The following is a 21,239-nucleotide window of genomic DNA, read 5'->3' as shown; positions in this document are numbered from 1 at the left end:
TCAAAAATCGGAGTCCCTGTTTTCTTTACATCCTCAGTCCAGAGTCCCAGTTAAAAAGTACAGCCACATATTTCCAACCTCCTTTCCAAAGTCTACTCCAATTTCAACATCTCCAGCAACCAGGGAGGTACCCCTTACTGCACCAACACTGAGTATTAGCATTAAAAAAAGTAATTTGAACATGAAAATGGTGTCTTCTTTCTATCTGGGTTTCTTTGATTACATTTTTATATACTCATCAACTGTTCATATGTAATTTTCTATTCTTTTTTACCAAGTATTAGTGTTTTATTTATTGATTTGTATGAGTTCTTTACAGATTAGAACAGAATTTTAACAGAAGTTAAAATTTTTCTAGAGTGCCTCCACAATCAAACAAAGATTCACTTTCCTTTTATGGCTTTGCTTCTTGCATTTCATTCACTCTTTAAATCTACCTGAAATTTACTTTAGAACAAAAATGTAAGGAATAAATTTAAGGTCAATTTCCCACAGACAATTAACCACTTGTATCAGTATCATTTCTGAAACGACCTTTTCTTTCTCAATTGAACTGTGATGCCATTCTCTGTCATTCTTCCATTTTTGGATACCACGGCCACATCTGTTTCTGAGCTTTATTCTGCTTCATTCTTTTTTTTTTTAATGGTCAAAACCTTATATTTAGAATTAGCCAGCTTAGATGATTCCAATTTTGTCGGCAACATCCAAAGCATCATAGAAGCCAGTCGATATGACTTCTCTCATCAGGTCTGATCCAGGCATTGACCTTGGCCACGTCAAGGTCACAGAGCTTCTTCATGGCCTGTCTGATCTGGTGCTTGTGCCTTGATATCTACAATAAACATGAGCGTGCTGTTGTCTTCAATCTTCTTCAAGGCTGACGGTGGTCAGGGGGATCTTGATGATGGCACAGTGGTCAAGCTTGTTTCTCCTGGGGGTGGGAGAATATTCCAAGGATATTTGGGCTGTCTTCAGAGATGCAGCATCTTGGACCACCAGAATGTGTGTGATGCACGCATCATCTTTTTTTCTTTGTGGCTGTGGACATCTTTCAGTACTGTCTTCTCGGCTTTCAAAGCCTTTGCTGTGGCTTCTGTTTGGGAAGGGGCAGGGGCTTCCTTCTGTGCTCTCGGCGCCATTTTCCTGAAAAGTCTACTCCATTCTTGAGCCAGTACCAGAAAATGTTTTAATATTATTCTCTCATTAAGCATGTTTACATATTCTCATGGCATTAAAATTTTGATGTGAACTTTTAAAATTAAACTAATATTAACTCTCTTGAATACCCCTATCTGCAGCTACCAAAGGAGGCCGTTAACCTGTTCCCTGTGCTTCCTTCTAGATACTTGCACATATATGAGCAAACCCAACACTTACTTTCACACAAAAGAAAGCAACTTTAAATATCAGTCTCTACCTTACTTGTTTCACTTATCAATATATCCTAGAAATGGACCTGCTTCAAGTCAGGAATTTTCAAATTTTCCTTTCCCCCCAACAGGATTTTTTTTTTCTTTTTTTAGAGAATATTTTTCCTTTTTCAAACAAGGGATTCCTTTAATCAAATGAAATCCTGTAGGAAGCCCTGCAAAATAGAGCGAGTAAGTGTGGATTAAGTGTGGGAACCTCTCTAAAGAGCCCGCAGGGCAGCGGGGGCTTCAAAAAATATTAATGGCTGGGTCCCACCTCCAGAGATTGGGGTCCCACCTCCCGAGTTCTGATTTCCTGTTCCGCTCTCTCAGGAGGTTCTGAAATGCAGCCAGTAGCCAGGCCTGTGAACCACCCGAGGCCATTCATGAGCTCACTTTGAAACCCACTGCCATAAACCACATATACATTTGGTAAGGATAGATAACTTGAAACGTTAATCTTTTCTTCAAAGAACATGCTAGGCTCCTCCATTTATTCAAGTCTTTAAAAAAAATGTTCTTCAGTAAAGTTTTATAGTTTTCTTCATGTCAACATCATATTTCTAGGTATGTTTTATTTTTAAATTTTTATTATGAATGGGATCTTTGTTGTCTCCTACTGTATTTTCCTACTGGTTCTTGCTGATATGTATGAAAGGTACTTATTTTTTGTATTTTCATTTTGTAAATAACCACCATCACTATTTAAAATTATCTTATTGGGACTAATGGTTTCTTAACTAACTTTTTAAAGTATAACAAACTAACAGTCATATCGTCTACAGCAGCGATAGTTTGTTCTCCTCTCTCCCCAGTACTTACACCTCATTTCATCTCACTAATCTGAATTAACTAGGAGGAAAAGTGGTCACAGTGAGTTATTAAAACAAAACAAAACAAAACAAAACAAAATAAAACCCCAAAGGGCAGCATATTTGAAAACAGCAGCTCTTAGCCCCTGTTCTAAAAGTAGCTTAATGACTTTGAGCATGAATCCTGGCTTTGCCACTTACGGGCTCTGTGACCTTGGGCAAACTTTCCGGTTCATAAAAGAAGAGAACAGTCTCTTTCCCTTGGGCTGTCGTGAGGACTGGATGAGCTAATGGATGTGGCTGGTACAGGGTCCCCCTTCAAGTTTCTTGAGCCAGTTTAACAAGAGTTTGCTAAAGAGTCATCCAGCAGAAGTTAATTATTTGAATATAAATGATGAGGTCTACAAGGTGATTTCGGGGCCAACTCTCTTTCCTTAGCAGGAATCTGTTGTGGTAGTAAGTGGGGGAGGCAAAGTGAACTGAAGTGAAATGACAGAAGCCACCACCAGAGGGCACTCACGCATCCCAATGCCGCCCACTGAAGGAAAGGGAGGTAGGTCCCTCCTGCAGCTGGGGGCGACTGAGACCTATCCGGACACCTCGCTCCACATCATAACAGCCTTCGCACCCACGTCCCCACTTCCAACAGGAAGGCCGAAAGAATGACATTAATGATAACCACTCCTTCCTGGACACCACTAATGGCCCCTTGCTGCTCCCCATCGTGTGCCAGAAGCTGGGCTGAGAACACCCCCGGCAGCACGTTGTCCAATTGTCATACCCCCCGGGCAGGTGCTCTCACCACCTCTTCTGCAGGTGAGATGCTGAGGCTGCCCCGAGCCCAGCCGGCTCTCAAGTCCCGGCTCCTAACCCAGCAGACCAGCAAAGGGCGAGCGCAGAAGCCCCACGGGACATGGGCTCTTTGCTACAGTAGACGGCACCTGCCCTGCCGTAGACACGACAGATAAACACATGCTAGATCAATGAACACGTGAGGCACGAGGAATAACGCCTCAGAATTAGGGCGCAATCTGTTTTTGGAAGAAAAAAGAGAACGATGCAACGTTTATTGAAAAAGAAGGAAAAATGAAGGTTATAAAAGACGGAAGAAGAAGGTTCCCATATGTGCCAGTTTGAATGCATTTTGTACCCCAAAAGCCATTATCTTTGATGTAGTCTTGTGGGGCAGACTTTTGGTGCTGATTAGATTTGCTTGGAATGTGCCCCACCCAGCTGTGGGTGTTGACTCTGGTGGGATACTCCCATGGAGGCGTGGCCCCACCCATTCAGGTTGGGCCTTGATCAGTGGAGCCATATAAATGAGCTGGCTCAAGGAGAGGAAAACAGAGTGCAGCTGGGAGTAATGTTTTGAAGAGGAGCAAGCTTGCTAGAGAGGAACGTCCTGGGAGAAAGCAGTTTTGAGGCCGGAGCTTTGGAGCAGACGCCAGCTGCCTTCCCAGCTAACGGAGGTTTTCCAGAAGCCATTGGCCATCCTCCGGTGAAGGTACCCAATTGCTGAGGTGTTACCTTGGATGCTTTGTGGCCTTAAGACTGTAACTGTGTAGCCAAATAAACCCCCTTTTTATAAAAGCCTATCCATCTCTGGTGTTTCGCATTCTGCAGCATTAGCAAACTAAAACACCATATGAGGAGGGAGGTTTTCATTGGGGTGCAGACTTGAAAAGGTTTGGGCCAAAAAAGAGATTCTGAAACCAGCACGGATGCTGGTGACAGATGTCAACCGACCTGGCTCTGAGTAATTTTAGGAATGAAAATAACAGTTTGCTTTTTGTCAGGGCACACCCAGATTCCCAATGAGACATCTACTTCCAGTTGAGTCGGCGTTGGTGATAGCAGCCAGGTGGGTCTCAGCTCTTAGAATCAGGGTGTGCTGGGCCAAGGTCCCAGTTCTCCCCCTAGAAAGCCAGTGGTCTGGGGTGGGCTCCTTGTCACTCAGTTTCCAGAGGTGAGGGGAGGAGGCGAGTCCCTATAATTATAAATGCCAGAGGCAACAGCAGGAACCAGTCCCTACGGAGGACATCCTACCCACACATCAAACATGACCACACACCTGTTTCACTCTTGCTGAGTTCACAGAACAAGACCCTTTGTGCAAGCCTTGGTGGGTCTGAAAGAAGGACTAGCACACTACCCACTGGCTTGCATATTCCAGGCAAGGGCAGGAAGGCCCAGGGTTTGCTAATCGAATTGGCTCTATTTGCTCTAGTGATAGAAGTCTATGGAACCAAGGCTAAGTCTTTGTTTTAGCTGAACTGCCTCTGCTAATCTCTTTACCCTTGTTTTACCTTGGGTGGGTTGGCTGGGGCACTTCCTGAATGTCTGGCTGCAATGTCACCAGTTAACAATTAATTGCATATGAGTTACAAGCTGGGGGACATGGGCAGCATGAGTTGCTGTCCCTACCTGGAACATGTCAAGGTCGAGCCAGGCTGCGGCTCGATAGTCCCTTGGAAACTTGGAACAATAACCTGCCCAGGTTTTCTGGCAAAAACCTGTCCCTGCATATCAGAAAAAGCACAGCAACTGCCTGAGGATATCAGAGAAGTTATGAACCAGTATCTTCCCTTTCTGCATCCATGAAAAGGAAAGAAAAGCTGGGGAATGAGAATAATAGATATGTCCACAGATTCTCAAAGCTACAAAGTCATCCTTTCAGACGGGTTAGAAACTAAATGTGGATGAACAGTTTCCCATGCAGCTGCTGCTTGCCTGGAATATCTCAGTTTAAACACCTTTTCTGACCTTTCTTTTTAGTCTGAGGACTCATAATTTAAGTAGAATGTTTGGGCAGAGCACGTCCTGGTTCAAAAGGTAAGCTTGTACTTTGTCTGAAATATTTTTGTAGCTGAATCTTCACAAGCCACCCATGGTGAGGGGCCAATTTAGCAAGGAAAATCCTTAGAAAACCAGACAATATTGGTCAAGACTCAAGAATATAGAAGAGAATTCCAGGCCTCCAGTGCAATCACTCCCCAAGAGAAGATCAGTGCTTGGAAAACTCAAATTGAAAAAGTCACCATCCTGACAGCCTCGTCAGCTTTTCCTTTCTGGATCTCTAATAAACCAAGCACAGAAAACCATCTCTGTTAGTTGGCGGCAGGGCCTAGAAAGTGAAGAGCTCAGCTTTCTTCTGAAGTTCTGCATTTTTCAATGTCCTCTTAATTCGTCTGGTATTTTTGTAGTCAGCTCATGTACACTGAACCCCTATTCTGTTCCATCTTGTTTGACCCCCGGAAATCCCTGCGAGGTCAGCCTCATCAGTTCTTATTTACAGATGGGGCCCTGAAGTGGGAAGGCCTCTCTAGGTCCCACAGTGGGTAAAGGAGCTGAGATTCAAGTCCAGCTTTTCTGCAGTTTCAGGACCCCTTTGGTGGTCCCAGCAAGCAGAAAAACTCAATCTGCTACTGCTCAGGAATTTAACACTGCCCTTGTCACCTCCCCTCTGTTTCATCAGAAGAGCATGTGCAAATCTGCAGGGGATACATGGGGACAGTGGATCAGGATGAGCTGTCTTAGGGAGAGGGTTTCTCACTTTTTGTTTCCCCCAATTCTTTTCCTCAAAGAGAGGCTGAAGAGCCAGAAAGCTGATACCCTGGAAACTATATGCTTGGTCCAGAGAGACAAAGATGGTGGCAGGCAGGGATGGCCAGGATCCATGAGATGCAGGGGTTTGATCTTCCACATGTCCATATGCAGACAGAATGGCCAGCCCAATTGATGGGCAGACGGTGCTGAAATGACAGAAGTGGAAGCCATTGGCTGAGCCATGGAGGAAAACCATTTCCTACCTTTGAGGGTTTCCTGCAGGGTCTGCGTGAAGCTCGCTAACCGGTGGCCGTCACTGTGATTCTTGCTTGGAATCTCGCCGCCTGGGAGGGTCAGCGTCGCCAGGTGAAGGTTAACAAGGGTCAAGTCATTACTTCCCACCTGGACAACAGGAAACAAAGGAATAGGGAAGGGCCCAGAGGCTCATATTTCCCATATCAGTTACAAGTGCCTTGTGCACAAAGTTGACCCGGCAAACAAAAACCAGGCCAGCTCACACCCCGAGAGATAATGCTTCGCAAGGTGTTGGCAGTTTCAAGTTTTCCCAAGGCACTTGCGGGAACAGCACCTATCTTGTTCCAAAGTCCACCCCATGGCACTGCACCCCTACTCCTTAGCACCTAATGAATGAGGCATGGCCAGAAGTATCAGGTTTTTGTGTCCTTCTAAGCAACCCTAAAGAAGAGAGAGGTGGCTCTCACAGCTGGCTGCTAACAGGACTTGGGGCTCTTTCCACTGCCATCCCCACCTCCACACATCCCACTGACCCCCTGTGTCCTTGCCCCTCTGGAGACCACTAGGCCCGAACCTCACTTTAACCTGATTTCTAATCTATGAAAAAACAAAGCTCACAGAATGTTTGGCAGCATAGGCTATGCCCCAGTGCTGCATCCCCAAGGTTAGATCCCGGGTAGTGTCCAGCACAAAGTCAGTGTTTGTCTCCTAAGCATTGTAGCATTACTCAGCTGCTCAGGGTTTTGCAATCCTACCCTTCTGTCTGTCATGGCAACAAACACTGCACACTGCCAGGAAGGGAGAGGGTGCAGGGGGAGCCCCCAGGAAGTGGAGATGCCCATTGTGTCTTTCGGATGTGGGCTGTTTGCCATCATCACCTACACCACCCAGCCTGGAGAACTCTGCAGCTGCAGCTCTCTGACCACCAAAGAAACATCTTAAGGCCCAGGATGGGAAAACCTGCCTGAGGAGACAAGCTGCATCTCTGCCACATGCCACTTGCCGGGCCAGGAATGTGACATGAAGTGTAAGAGGCTGAGTGCTGATCTAGGGGACTGCTTCACTGAAAGGATTTGGGCCAATCACCCATGACCCGACAGCATTTCCTCAGGGCCCACTAAGAAAAGTCTTTTAGTGACACTGGCTGGCTTTGGCTGGTGGCCTGCTGGCCAGTACAGCCACTTCACATAAAAAAGGGACCCAGTGTGTGGTTAGGAGGTTTTAAAGAAGATACCTGTCCAACTTACACATAGGTATAAGCCACAGACTTCCCCCCAGGTGTGTGTGCAGACAGAAACCCAATGACACCATAGCAGCAGGTGAACCAGGAGCCTGGGCACGGCCACAAACCCCTCTATGTACAAGTACACACACCAATCAACTCCACAGCTATGGGTGTGAGAGGAGCTCTGGGCTTGTTAGATCCCAACCAGAGACAAGGCAGCCCCTGAGCTCCCAGCGCATGGGCTGCCTCTAGCCCATCCCAGGGCCAGAGAGCAGCTGTGCTGGGGTCTGACGTGGCTCTGAGGCTCCAGACCTGCTCAAAAGCACAACAAGCAGAAGACACCCCAAATGCCCAGTCGGCGATGGGCTTGCTGGGCTCTGCAGCAAGGGTCCACTCATGCCAGACCCTGTGATTTTACAGGTAAGAGCTGTGGGTGTGAGGTCCACCAATTGCCCGCCTGGAGATCTGTTTTGGCCCCTGGCATCTCCTTCCTCCTGCTGTCCAGTTTGGGACCATTTTGCTGTTCATTAACACTTCCCAGGGGCATCCAGGGGCAACCTATGTTGCTGCTTCTAGACTCGGGTGATACAGCAGCTCCCATAAGGATGGGGGCATTGGGCATGTCAGTTTTGGGGCTGCCCTTGGCCCCCCAGCCCAGAAACTCCTCCCAAATCCCCTCTCCCTGACCCTCTAAACCCAAACAACCCCTCAGGACTCCTCCTTCTCTCTGGTAATAAAGGGCTCGGGCCTGAGAAACACTTGGCACAAAAGAGGCATCTGGGAGCAGCTCTGCTCCCTCTAATCCAGTGATTGCCAAACTCCGGATCTTGTTTTCCAGGAGGGTGGACGAATCCCTGGAGGCGCCTTTGAAAAACAGACATTCCTGAGCCCTACTGCAGAAATTGTGGTTCTATATGTCTGGGAGAGACTCCAGGAATCTCTGATTTAAAATCTTCCCAGAGATGAGTCAGTTCTGGGAGCTGGCACCTGATCTTCCTTCTCTTTCCAGCCCAGATGTCAAGGCAGTTGGAGCCGGGAGGCCCTTGGCACCCCTTTCATTCCTGCGTCAGACATGGCCACCACCCCGGGAACCTCAGGGATGGGTGTGCCCCAACCCTGAGAGAGGACAAAACCAAGGCAAAAGGATGCGGCTCCCCTCACTCAGAGTTTTAGAAAGAGAAATGCTTTTTTCCTTTTTAGAAGGAGAAGTGGAAGGTCACGGTACCTTGAAGTGTGCAAGGTAAGGGCTGGGGCTTGTGGGCTTCCCGTGCCCGTTGTTCGGCGTGCCCTCCTGCAAGCCGGCATCCCTCAGCTCCACCCCGGCCGACGCGTCCCACAGGAAGCCCGAGTACCCCACGCCCTGCAGGGGAGAGGGGAGACAGAGCTGGTGAAGAGAAGGCTCGCTGAGGGGGCTGGCTTGTTGTTGGAGTTGTAGCTCAGCAAGGTTCGACCCAGCACTGGGCACACCCAGGCAGCAGGGCCTGCTCTGTGGCCCCCAAGATTTCATGTTCAGGGGCTGTTAGGAAAACAAAAGCATGCCGTGGAAGCCACAGCACATTCCTCCTTGTCCTGTTCCCCACCCCCCACCAAAACATTTCATGCAGAGCCAACTTCAGACCTTTACATACGTCAGGGTTACCTGGGCTCATCCTTTTGCGAGCAGGAGACCCAGAAGATGCACAGAGTTATCTAGAGGTAGCAATTCAAAACCCCAAGTGCCAGGGAGGTGTGGGGGGTCCCCGGGAGGACCCCTACAGGGGCAGACAGACGGGGCAGTGTGGGCAGGCTGGATGGTGGTGCCAACCCTTGCCATCTCTGGCTGTCAGAGAAGTCACTCCAAACCTGCCTGTCGTGGAGAGAGGAAATGCTCTCCTCCCTACCCAGTTTCAGCCCAAGAGCTCCTCAACAGCACCTCCTCAGTGCCTGGGTGGGAGGAGCAGGATCTGAAGGATGAGCTGTGAACAGAGGGAAAATGTGTGCACAGTCTCCCAGCATCTCCGAGGGCCACCAACCTCAGCTCAGGTCGGACGTGCCCAGCATCTCGGCGATGGGCATGTCCTCAGGAGCAGGCAGGGACAGACCTGGGAGCATTGTCCATATGTTGCACGCTTTTATCTACTTGCCCACCCACAGGAGAGAGGACTGGTTTAAGATCTAAAGACCTGGGTCCTAGTCCCAAGTCACTTAGCCATGGGGCCTCGGACAAGCACTTGGTTTTTCTAAACCTCTACTTCCTCAGGAATAAAGTGAGGCAATTATGATCTTTCCTGTTGGTTTCTGAGGGTTAGCTCCCCATTTACTGTCTCCTAAGATGTGCTGCCAGACTGACCTTCCTAACGTATCACTCAGATCCTCTTCTGCTCAAACACCTTCAGTGGCTCCCTGATGCCCCAAATGTGGACCCCGGCAGCACTGAGCCCCTCTTGCCTCCACACTCTGTGCACACTGCTCCTTCCACAGCTGGTTTCCTACCATCCTCTGGGAGCCTCTCCAATCCCCCTGACTCAGGGGGACCCCTCTCTCAGCTCCACCCAAATACCTGGACCTCAGTACAGCCTGTGAGGGGAGCAGAGACTTGAGAGGCCTGGAGTGCTAACAGGATCCACGTCTCAACTCCGTTGGATGGGTGACTTTTGGGCAAATCATTTAATCTCACCAGACATCAGTTTTCTCATCTGTAAAACAGCCCCTCCAGCTATGCTGTGAGGATTAGAGAAAGGAATAAAAGGCACCTGGACATCATTACAGGCACCTGACCAAAGGCAGCTACTCCTACCATTTTCTCAAGTTTGTTCAGAGTAAAAACTGAATATTAGTGGCCTGCAGATGTCTTTTATTTGACCCACACAGAGTTTTAACCTTTTTTTGGATTACTGGCCCGCATTTAAAATTCAATAAATTTAACATTTGAGATTTGGCCACAAGGGCCTGCGCTCCTCCACGGACCCTGGCGAGACGGGAGAGCTCAGGGCTCCCCCCAGCCCTGCCCAGCCTGTTTCCTGGTGGACAACACCACAGGCCCTGGGCTGGGGGCTGTGCATGAAGCATTCCAGCACACTCTGCCTTTACAAATCCTTCTAGCCACCTGGTGAGCTGAGGAAGGGGCTCTTACTCCCATTTACAGATGAAGGAATTGAGGCTGAAGGGTTTCGGTAGCTAGAGCTCAGGTCTCCCTGCAACCACACGCCGCCCTCCAATGGCCTTTGCACCCTGACCTGAGCCGGGGTTCCCCGTTTTGTTCCTCCAACAGAGAAGTGGCTGGGCCAGGCTCAGCTTGGGATCCCTGCTGGATCTCACAGAGAGTAAAAGCTGAGCGGGCCTGGGCCGGTCTGCTCCCCAGTGTCGGTCCAGCAAGGGGCAGAGGACCTGGCACAAGGTAACCTGTCAGTAAATGTTTGTTGAATGAATGAACAATGTGTGTTGAAGGGACTATGGTGCCTTATGAACCCTAAGGCACCACATACATTTAAGGTACTATTAAAAAAAAAAAAAAAGGAAAGGCAAGAACACAAAAGGACAAATAGTGAATGACAAATTCATAAAGTCAAAAAGTAGTTAGAGGTTACCAGGGGCTGGGGTGGGGAGCTAGTGCTTAACTGGTAAAGTTTTTCGATTTGGGGTGATGAAAAAGTTTTACTAATGGATGGTGGTGATGGTGGCACAGCATTGTAAAAGGTGATTAATGCCACTGAATTGTACACTTGAAAATAGTTAAAATGGAAAATCTTATGGTCTTATGTACATTACCACATAAAAATGCACTAACAGGGAAATCTATAAAGACGGAAAATAGATTAGTGGTTGCTTGGAGCTGGGAGAGGGGGGTACATATTTTTAAGTAGTAGCTAAAAAGAAAGTAGGGGCTTATTGTCCATAAATGACCAGATAATTTAACCTAGGATACATTTATGATTTGAAAGCCCAACTTATCAATATCACACCCATAAATGCAAGTCATATATGTCTATAAATGTATTAGATATAGAGATAAAAAATATAACATCTGCCTTTAAAGGAAAATTATGTAATGATAGATAACTATCGATCATTAATTATGATAGTGATTACTAGGAGCATTTTTTTTAAAAATCTCAAACCCCAATGACATTGAAAATTCCAAGGTGAGTAAAAACGGGTCTTGAATACAATATGTAAGAGTGAAATGTATCACGGGCAGAGATTTGCCCACATCTGTGTAGGCAATGCTGATGAAAGAAAGTTCAAAATCAAAATCTGCTGAAAATTCAATAGAACATTTCTACGAACACAATTTCCTCCACTAAAAACAAATATTGCACGTATGAATTAAGATGAGCCTGAAGTTTCAGTTAATGAGCAGTGGGCTCTGGACAAAGTTGGCAGAAGTGAGAACTGTGAAAAAGGGATGATGAGGACAAAGAACAAAAAAAATACCCCATTATTAGCTCTTTGGCCCTTAGCGGGGTTTCTCCTCCCCCCCCAACACTCCAACCCACCCATTTCCATCTGGGCAGCAGGCCATTCCCAATCTAAATACAAGACAAAAAATAGGGCATTCTGAAATGAATAGCAAAGATTTTAAAAATGAGCAGAAATACAAAATTACATCAAGGACATTGGCAAGGTAAATTTCTAAATGACCTTGATTAGGGAAAGAGTAAGTTTAAATATAATGAATGGGAAGGTCAGCTCCTGCAGATGCGCGTACCTTCTGGAGCTGGCTGGAGGGCTTCTCGGCCACCGCAGTCTTCCAGAATCCCCGGGGCCCCTTCCACTTGCGGATGTTGGGCAGGATTGGCTGGTTTAGCTCCGTACAAAACTGCAAAGACAGAGCACAGGTTGGGGTGTGTTTCTGCCCAGAGCAGTGCCCGCCGCTGGGTTCAAGATCCCAGGAGAGCCTTGATGAGCTTCAACTCCAAAGAGTAGAGAAGATGAATACATAATGCCTCTTTCTCTTTGGAGCTTAGTCTAGAGAGGACAGGAAAAGGATCCCTGGCTTATCTTTAACTACCATTTTGTTCACTTGGTTTTCTTGTGAGAAGAAAGCTGCAGTGGCGGGGAGGGGCACCATTCCCCAAGGATGCGTGTGCAGTTTGGACTTCTTGTTTACGTGTCCCACCACGGCAAAATAACGTCCTGTCTGCACAGGCAAAATAAAGTGAGGTGTTGAAAAACTACCAACCTCAGAGTATATAGACCGGTTTCTCTAATTCATGCCTCAAACCCGATCCCTCTGCCTGGGTATGGTTCTTTTGAGGGGTCTCCAGAATTTGTCAGATGTTTGGCTCAGCTTTCTAGAGGGACTGTGGTCCTCCTTGGTGACATCCTTTTCTCCCTTCACTTTATGCTTCTGGAAAAATATCACTCGTCTCTTTCTCTACCCACCCCTTCAAGCCAGGGTCTTCTTGGCTTCCTTCTGGCTTATCACTTCTCTCTCTCTCTAATAAACTGTTCTTAAATAATCGTATTTAGTCCCACAGCTTCCATTTACTACTATATCCCAAGAACTCCAAAATCTGTATCTGTAACTCAGATGTCTCTACTGAGTTTTGATTTGTATTTCCAACTACCTCTTTAAAATTTGCATCTGAAGGTTCCCTTAGAACCTAAAGTAGCATGTCCGAAAGGAAACATGCCATTCCCTACCACCCACCACCAACTGCCCTCTCCCTACCCCCATGTCTATCTCAGTTCAAGGCCTCTCCATCTGGCTTTGACTCCCTCCTTTTCCCCCTGCCCAATCCCTCACCGAGCCACTGATTCTACTGTCACAGGAGCCTGGATCCCCTCTTCTCCTCCACTCCCAAAGCCATGGTGCTGTTTCAGAGTCTTCTCTCACCTGGGTCATGTCACTGCTTCTAAGAAGGCCCCCTGCTCTCTGTCATCGACCCACCCTCCATCTGTCCACCAGGTAGGTCATGATGGCCACACAGACTCACCACCTCTGTGCTTCTCAAAGCGTGGGCCAGGGACTAGCAGCAGCAGACCACCCGGGAGCTCCTCAGAACTCCTCAGGCCTCAGCCCAGACCTCCCCAATGCGAACCTCTGGGGTGGGGCCCAGTGTCGTGTTTTAAGGAGCCCTCCAGCTGATCCCCCAGAAGCACCTGCCCCAGATGCCGTGCAGACAGCTGTTAGCTGCCAGTCATCTCAAGACATGCTGCAGCTGTGGCGAGCTGCCGTCACACCCTCCCTGCGTGGCCACATCCAACGGCTGGCAGGGGCCAGGGGTGTGGCCTTTGCCCTTCCCCTGTTCACACCAAATGGGTGAAGATGAGACATGAGCAAGTCAGTAATTTCTATAGTGACAAGCACTGTGCAGAAAATAAAACTGGGCAAGGGGAGGGAAAGTGCTGGGAAGTCTGCTTTAGATAAGGGCTATTACAGTGCTTTTTTTTTTTTACAGTCAGTTGCTTGTCTTTCCCCAACGGTGGATTCCATAAGTGCAGGGACAGTGCCTGAGTCATGTTCATAAACCCCACATCTACTGCCGAGCCTGGTGCCAAGCATTTGCTGGGTGCATCAGTAAACTCAAGGGGAGACCACAGTCTTCAAATTGGTGTACGGCAAACAAAAGGAGGGATTCCTCACTGGAGCTAGTTCTCAGAACCCATGCCCCCACTTCTGCCTCACTTTTTGCACACAGATGCACTCTAGGCTGCTTAGTTCTAATGGTGAAGCATTCTCTCTGGAATCTGGTCATTAGTCACTTTTATCGGTTCCACTTTCAACACAGCCCAGGACAAACTGTGGAACGACAGTGGTCAGTGCTACTCCTGGCAGGGGGCCTCGCCCTCGTGGAACCCCTCGGCCAGATGCTCCTGCCTGGGCACCGCCCCGGGAGGGCCAGTGAAGTACTTTGGGGAATGCAGCCAGAGGTTATGGACTAGAACTTCCGGGATGGGGTCCAACATCCTGCAGGGAATCATGTGCTTGCTAAATGATCGTTAGAGCCAAATCCAAGAATCATCCCAAATGAGACGAGCTCTCAGGGCACATCTGGTGCTTCCCTATTCTCCACACAAGGGGTCCCAGACCTGGCTGCTCTATTTTTAAAAAGCCCCCTAGGTGAGGAGACCAACCAACCACCCACGGGTCACCCATCTGGTTGTGAAGGCTATTTGTAGACAACCTGGGTCAACACGATGGTTCTCCCTTGAGAGAAAACTGCCCATCTGTTCGAAGTCCTCCTAACCCTCATGAGGACTCTCAGACACCTGAGGACAGGTGAATCTCCCACTCACACCCCAACCCCCACCTCCCCCTAAACATTCCCATATAGTCAGCATTCCTGGCAACACCACTGCAATCAGAAGGCCAGGAGCTGGAAAAGGAGGCTGATGTGTTCTCCACGCTCACCACTCCCTAAGATGGTCTTTCAGGACTAAGGCTGAGCTGGTCAAAGCGTCCACATCAGCCTCACCTGGGAACTTGATAAAAATGCAAGTTCTCAGACCCCAGCCCAGACCTCGATTTGTTTTAATGGCCCTTCCAGATGACCCCAATACAAATTAAAGTTTGTCTCACTGGAAGAAGGGAAGACCTTCTCATTTTCCTTTGGTTTTCAAATTTTTATGTTGCATGTTTTCATATTTCAGAACTTTTCACTGACAGCTGAGTTCCAGGGCAACTAAGGAACCATAAATCCCTGAGCCCTAAGGGCCGTCTTTACTTTTACATCTGAGGCCTTGCTCTGGATAACCTCCCTCAGCCCACAGAGTAAACTACCCCTCTCTCTGCCATCTCCTCTGGCATTTCTTATGTTATTGGGGTATATTAATAATGTAAGGGAGCAGAGGGAAAAGTGTTTATCGCTGAAAGCATTCTATACTCCAAATTTCATGAGCAGAGTTAAGGGGTAGCCAGTTTCTTCTATTTCTAGGACTGAAAAAAGAATTGAGACTGTTAATTTGGATGACAGTTTGCACTGACTATTCACAGCCAACCTCAGGAGGAGAGCACTTTTTAGACCCTGCTAAAGTGTGATCCATGGATCAGCAGCACTGGCCTCACCTGGGAGCCCGTTAGGAATGCAGCCTCCCAGGCCCCACCTCAGACCTGCTGCATCAGATTCTGTGTTTTAACAGGGTCTTGGAGTGGTAGGCGAGCACGGTAAAAATACCCTGAGCTCAACTTGTTTCTCCAGTACCAGACCTGACAGGGGGTGATGTTGTCACTCTCTAGCACCCACCCACGAGCAGCTGGTCAGAAGGCAGAACATCTGAGCAGCAATGCCTAATCCACCCCACCCTTCCTTGAGCAACAGGGGGCTGCAGAGTCAGAAAACTCCCAGATGCCCAAGGCACTGCTGTTTGCAAATGTCAAGCTCTAAAAGAAAAGGCCATGTGGACCATGTGGACCTTGACCTTAGGCTGTGGATGTTCTGCATCACAGATTTGCCCTGGAGCAGCTGATTCAGATTATCTCAGTGATAAAAGGGTTCCAAGGCTTGAACAAACCAATTTTTGCTTGCGGACCTATGGATTTTTTTTTTTTTTAATTTCTTTTTACCCTCCCACTCCTGAAAAGAATATACCTGTATTCACTTGGTCCTGGTTGGGAAATAAAAACAGTTCAGGCATTCCATTCATGGTAAAATGAAACCTGGGTATTCCGGTTTGCTAATGCTGCCGTTATGCAAAATACCAGAAATGGATTGGCTTTTATAAAGGGGTTTTTTTTTTTTGGATGCAAATTTACAGTCTGACGGCCATGAAAATGTCCAAATTTAGGCATCAACATGAAGTATACCTTCACCGAAGGAAGGCCAATGGTGTCTGGAAACCTGTTAGCTGGGAAGGCACATGGTGGGCATTTCTGCTGGTCCCACGTTGTGTTCCTGCTCCTCTCTCAGCTCCTGTGCATACTTCAAAATGTTGCTCCTGGGGCATTTTGTCCTATCTTAGCTTCTCCAGAGCAAACACTGGGCTAGAATCCCCAAAGTGTCAGCAAAAGTCTGCTTTCAGCAGCTGTCTCCAAAATGTCTCTCTGAGCTGCTCTCCAAAATGTCACTCTCAGCTGCTCTGAGGTCCTTCTGTCTGTGAGCTCTTTTATAGGGCTCCAGTAATTAAATCAAGACCCACCCTGAATGGCTGGAGTCCATATCTACATGGAAATTTTCTAATCAAAGGTCTCACCCACAGTTGACTGAGTCACATCTCCATGGAAACAATCAGAAGATTCCAACTTAATCAACACTAATACATCTACCCCACAAGGTTGCATCAAATAACATGGTGTTTTGGGGGACATAATACAGCCAAACCAACACACTGGGGTTCCAGGAGCAATTTAAAAGATGTGTTGCTAGTGGTGACTGCACAAGTTAGTGAGGCAGAGGATCAAGAGTATTTTCTGACTGGTAAGCATTTCAATAGCAAACTCCAATCCTGCTTCCTAGACGGGGTGGGGTGGGTGGGCTGCTGACCCTTTGAACCCTCCGGGTCAAACTTCCAATGGGGGTTGCCTGACTTGGGTGCTCCCCTTGCTTTCTTGATTCTGGAGGTGGCTTCTCTGACAATGAGTTTTTCACGTGTGCACTCAGTGGCAGCCACTGAAAACACAATATATTTTGATGGGTGAAGAAACATAGGTAAGTTCTGTTTAAAACAATAAACTGCCTTCATGAAAGAAAGAAGCAAGCCCTCAGTGTAGGTCTTACAAGGTCAAGAGGCTGAACTTCCATTTGAATACTATGTGCAATAGGGCAAGTGACAGAGATATGTTACTGGTGAGCAAGAACTTGGTCCTTGTCAGCATTTTCAAGCAGAGATTAGAAACCGTCCTTCTGTGGCTATCTGTACATGATCACATGGAGGAGAGAACTCAAGGAACGATAAGGGTCATTAGGAAATGCCAATGTACTTTGAAAGAATACTGAGTAATGCAAAAGTCAAATGAGGTCTAGTGCAAACCACATACTAAGTAGAACAAATAAGCCTACAACAAAGTTTTTCTGGGATATTTAGATAAGATGTTGACATTTTGAAAGGCCATATGTCCTATCGAGACAGAAATATACTTACTTGGCTTAGTTTGACTAAGCACTAAGTGCCTTACTTGCTATGAGCATTGGGCACTGGCTCTCTGCAGACACCACAGCTCAAACGCAGACACAGGTGTGTACCCCAGAGTGGGGACAAAGGTCCAGTGTGAGAGCAGTGTCTTGAAGCTCCAGGGCCACTCTGAACCCCTCAAACAATCCTGCTAAAGCAATGCCACTAAGATACCTTCCTAGAAGTCCAGGAGCCTGTGGAGGGGGAAAAGGGATGGCATTCGTTCTGCCCTCCCTTGGATGCTCAATGAGCGACCGTTAATTTTCCAATATTGAAAGAAAGAGCTGGGCTCATTTCCTTGTAGCTCCAGAGATTTCCTTGGAGCACCACCTTTATGGGCTGGTCAGATGAAAGACGAGGAGCATGGAGAAGCTTTGGGACCCTGGGCACATCGTTTAACATCTCTAGGCCTCAGTTTCCCCATATGTAAAGTGAAGGGATTGGAAAAGATAGTCCCACCCAAGGGGACTTCCAGTTATGAAGTTATACAATTCTAGAACTCTAGGAGGAGAGGGTGGAGAAAAGAGGGGCAGGTCGGAGGAAAGGGGGAGAGAAGTTAAAAGCAGGAGAGAAAACATAGGATTTTCTTTTCACCTCCTTCTATGTGATCGTCACCATGCATATGCCATGTTGAGAAGACATGGGGCTAACTTTCCAAAGGAGAGCATATTCCACCCTTCAAAAAATGGCCTGAACTTCCCTCAATGTCCCCCAAGCCCCACCTAAAGACCCCTTGCTAAACTGCCTGGGATAAAAGCTTACTACTAATAGGTAGTAATCCTAATAGGTTAAGTTTTGTAAACCCAACAATAGTAAAAAGACACAGGTGGCCATTAATCTACAATCAGGTTAGCTTCCAAATCCTATAAAAATCATAGGGAAGAGGGATGGGGAGGGGAGGGTAAGGGAACCAATGTTTACTAAGTGCCAGTTTTAAGGTGGGTACTTTTCACATGTTATCCCATTTAATCCTAATGGCAACTCTGTGTGACAGGTAGTGACATTCCCATGGTACACACGAGGAAACTGAGGCTCAGAAGGTAACACTGCCAAGGTCATTCACCAACAGGCAGGACAAAAACCCAGGTTTGGCTAGCTAACGCCAATTAAACCAATTTACTTGGGTGATTGTGTGCCTGTGTACACATCAGCTCCACACACGTTCCAACCTTTGGGTCGTCGGGAGCTAAAACCTGCACAACCACCACATTGCTGAGGTCAAAGCCATCAGCAAGGCTCCAGGTGGAAGCTCTCACCAAAGGCCACACATAGATGACAGCCTTCTTCCGGGGAAGGGGCTGTCGGACACACCACACCAGGTCACTAGCCAAGCAGCCAGAGCTTGGTGAGGGAGACCCTCCTGGAAAAGCCCAGGCCCCTCCTCCTTTGTAGGGAAGGTCCTTCATCAGTCTACCCACGAGCTGTTCCTGGACACGCCCTTCCCACAGGGACCAGAAAGGAATTCTGGATGACTTTTTCCTTCTTGTTTAAACATCCTTATCACTCCAAGGAAGATAAAAAGCAAACAAGGAGACATTTCCTCAGCACCCACAACCAGCTAATTATTAGCTGCTTTTACCAAGCCAAGGGGAGTCACACACACACCCCACTCCTGTCAATGGAAACTGTGGTTATGATAACCCCCCTGTGCTCCCGAAAGATGCCAATCACGTGTTCCCCGGCAAGATGGTCAAAAATAAGGAAGGGGGAGGGTTGTCTTCAAGGGTAATTGAAAGTGTTTTGGGTGTTTTGTTTGATTGTTTGTTTACAAGGGTGCCTATAAAACAAAAAACAAGAGGGATTTGACCACTGCATGGAGACTGAAGGTCAGGAACAGGGAGGGAGATGCCTGGGGCATGGAAACGCTTGGGTTAGGGCTTGTCCTCTTCAACAACTGTCACCATCATCATCATCATCATCACCACCATCATCATCATCATCATCATCATCATCACCATCACCATCATCATCATCATCATCATCAACATCATCACCACCATCATCATTTCTTTCTGTCCTCCAAAGGTCTTTAGATGCTAAGACTCTTAATCTTAGATGGGAGTTAAGACTTTGATAGTAATTTCGTGATTTTCCCCCTTTCTTTTTAAATTTACGCTTATGTCCCAAAATAAGTAAGTACAAAGTCATTATAGGATAATTTGTAAAATAGAGAAAAATAGAAAAAACGAAGTCTAATACCATGTGCAAAGACAACCACTGCTAACATTTTCGGTAGATTTCCTTCTAGGCTCTCTCCTACACATTTTATTAATAAATTGCTATCTACTCATACACACACATACTTCAGCATTCTGCTTTCCCCACTTACAATCGTGCCACATTATTATAAACTCTTCTGAGATCTCTTCACGGGGCATCTGATATGCTCTCCTAAGGATACAGCACACCACCTCCCTGCTGATGGGTGTTTAGTTTGTTGGAAGGAATTTCTGCCTTTTTGAGGCTCATTTATGTCCATTACAAACACCCTAAAATCACCTTACAAGGTAGCAATAAAATCTCACTCATTCTACCTTCACATTCTCAAAATTATTTTCATCCACATTTAAAAAAAATCCTGAACGAGTTAGAGTTTAAAATTATACTCTTTGTGAAAGTAAACGAGTTTTGTTTTTTTTAGAGATACACAGATGTGATAAGTAGACTCAGCACAGCCAGTCGATGGCCAAAGACAGTGACCCCTGAAATGAATGATCAGAAGGGAAATAGCACTTTCTTTTTTAATCTCTGACCCACACAAGAGATGGGAGCCTTCATAAAAAGTAGTTTCTTTTCATCTCTGGATAAACAATTCTCACCTTCATTTTTCCCCTTAGCTTTGTTTTTAATAAAATGCCTCTGTACCATTTGTCCTGACACCTACCTGTATTTTTTAGGGCCCTTGGGTGCTTGTGAATCCCCAAGCGAGCTGAGTGTTTGGTCTCTGGTGTTTGGAAGGGCTGTGGGGTTGCTAAATCAGAACCCAGCCGGCATGTCTACTGTCTGCCCTGGCGTCTGCAGCAGAACCTGCCCAGACTCGGGCAGGGACACCACCTCCTTCCCTTGGATAAAAGAGTCCTTCTAAACACCACGTTCACTCTTTAATAGTGAGGCTAAGATCAGACTCTATGGAATGCTTCCTGGATTCAGATTCTGCACCTGCTACTTACCAAGAATTTTTACCTTGGGCACATGATTCACCTTCCTGGTGCCTCAGTTTCCTCATCTGTCACAAGCAGATAATTTGCGCTCCTTCCTCACCAGTGTGACCTTTCTAAAGTAGGTGCCACAGGGCCTGGCACATGACACTCTCCCTACTGGCTGCAGTTATCCTACAGACTGGGGCTGTTGCCTTGGGCCTGCGCCTTCAACTTTCCATACCTGCTGGCACAATTCCCAAAACACACCTGCTGAGGGGGGCTGGGTAGGAGTAAGGGCCTAGAGCCAGGACATTGCATGACAGGAAGTAGAGTTCCTAAAATAAAGCAATGCCAGCACAGATGGAGGGATAGGAAACTGTAGTTTCCTGGTGTGGAGAATGGGCTGGTGTGGAGAATGGGCTCATTCAATCATCCACTAAAAGCATAACAAGCACCAACTATGTGTCCGTCACTGAGCTAGGCTCTGGAGCTACAATGCTAAGCATAAGGCACGGTCCCTGCCCAAACTGAGGTTACTATAGTCTGAGGATGAGGGGAGCTGGGGTGGGAAATGGAGGCACATAGTTAAAAATCAAATAACCACCCAAATGCCAAACTGCAAGTGGAATTTGTGCTCCACAGGAGTGTTTAAGGAGCCTGTGTGCACCCATGAGGGTGGCAGTGGGGTGGCTGACTTATCAGAGAAGGCTTCGCCAAGGAAGTGATGCTTGACCTTGGGACTCAAGGATGAGGAGTTAACTGGGCAAAGAGGCATGCACTCCAGGCAGCAGGGATAGCACGTGCAAAGGGCCTGTGG

General features: G+C 47.2%; 1 protein-coding gene across 4 annotated transcripts in view; it reads right to left on the bottom strand.

The window, feature by feature from the left end:
• Window positions 1-21,239, bottom strand: part of EEPD1 (endonuclease/exonuclease/phosphatase family domain containing 1) — a 121,413-nt gene that overhangs the window by 4,083 nt on the left and 96,091 nt on the right. For all 4 annotated transcript variants that reach the window (XM_037837071.1, XM_037837073.1, XM_037837072.1 and 1 more), the window contains exons 4-6: window positions 11,938-12,048; window positions 8,476-8,610; window positions 6,034-6,172 (exon numbers count right to left, since the gene is read on the bottom strand). In XM_037837071.1, the coding sequence (XP_037692999.1) occupies window positions 6,034-6,172; window positions 8,476-8,610; window positions 11,938-12,048 (385 nt within the window). The remainder of the gene's footprint in view (window positions 1-6,033; window positions 6,173-8,475; window positions 8,611-11,937; window positions 12,049-21,239) is intronic.

The sequence above is a fragment of the Choloepus didactylus genome, chromosome 5 (genome assembly GCF_015220235.1).
Source record: "Choloepus didactylus isolate mChoDid1 chromosome 5, mChoDid1.pri, whole genome shotgun sequence".
Lineage (NCBI taxonomy): Eukaryota > Metazoa > Chordata > Mammalia > Pilosa > Megalonychidae > Choloepus > Choloepus didactylus.
The sequence above is the reverse complement of the archived record's forward strand: the minus strand, read 5'-3'. Positions and strand labels throughout refer to the sequence as shown.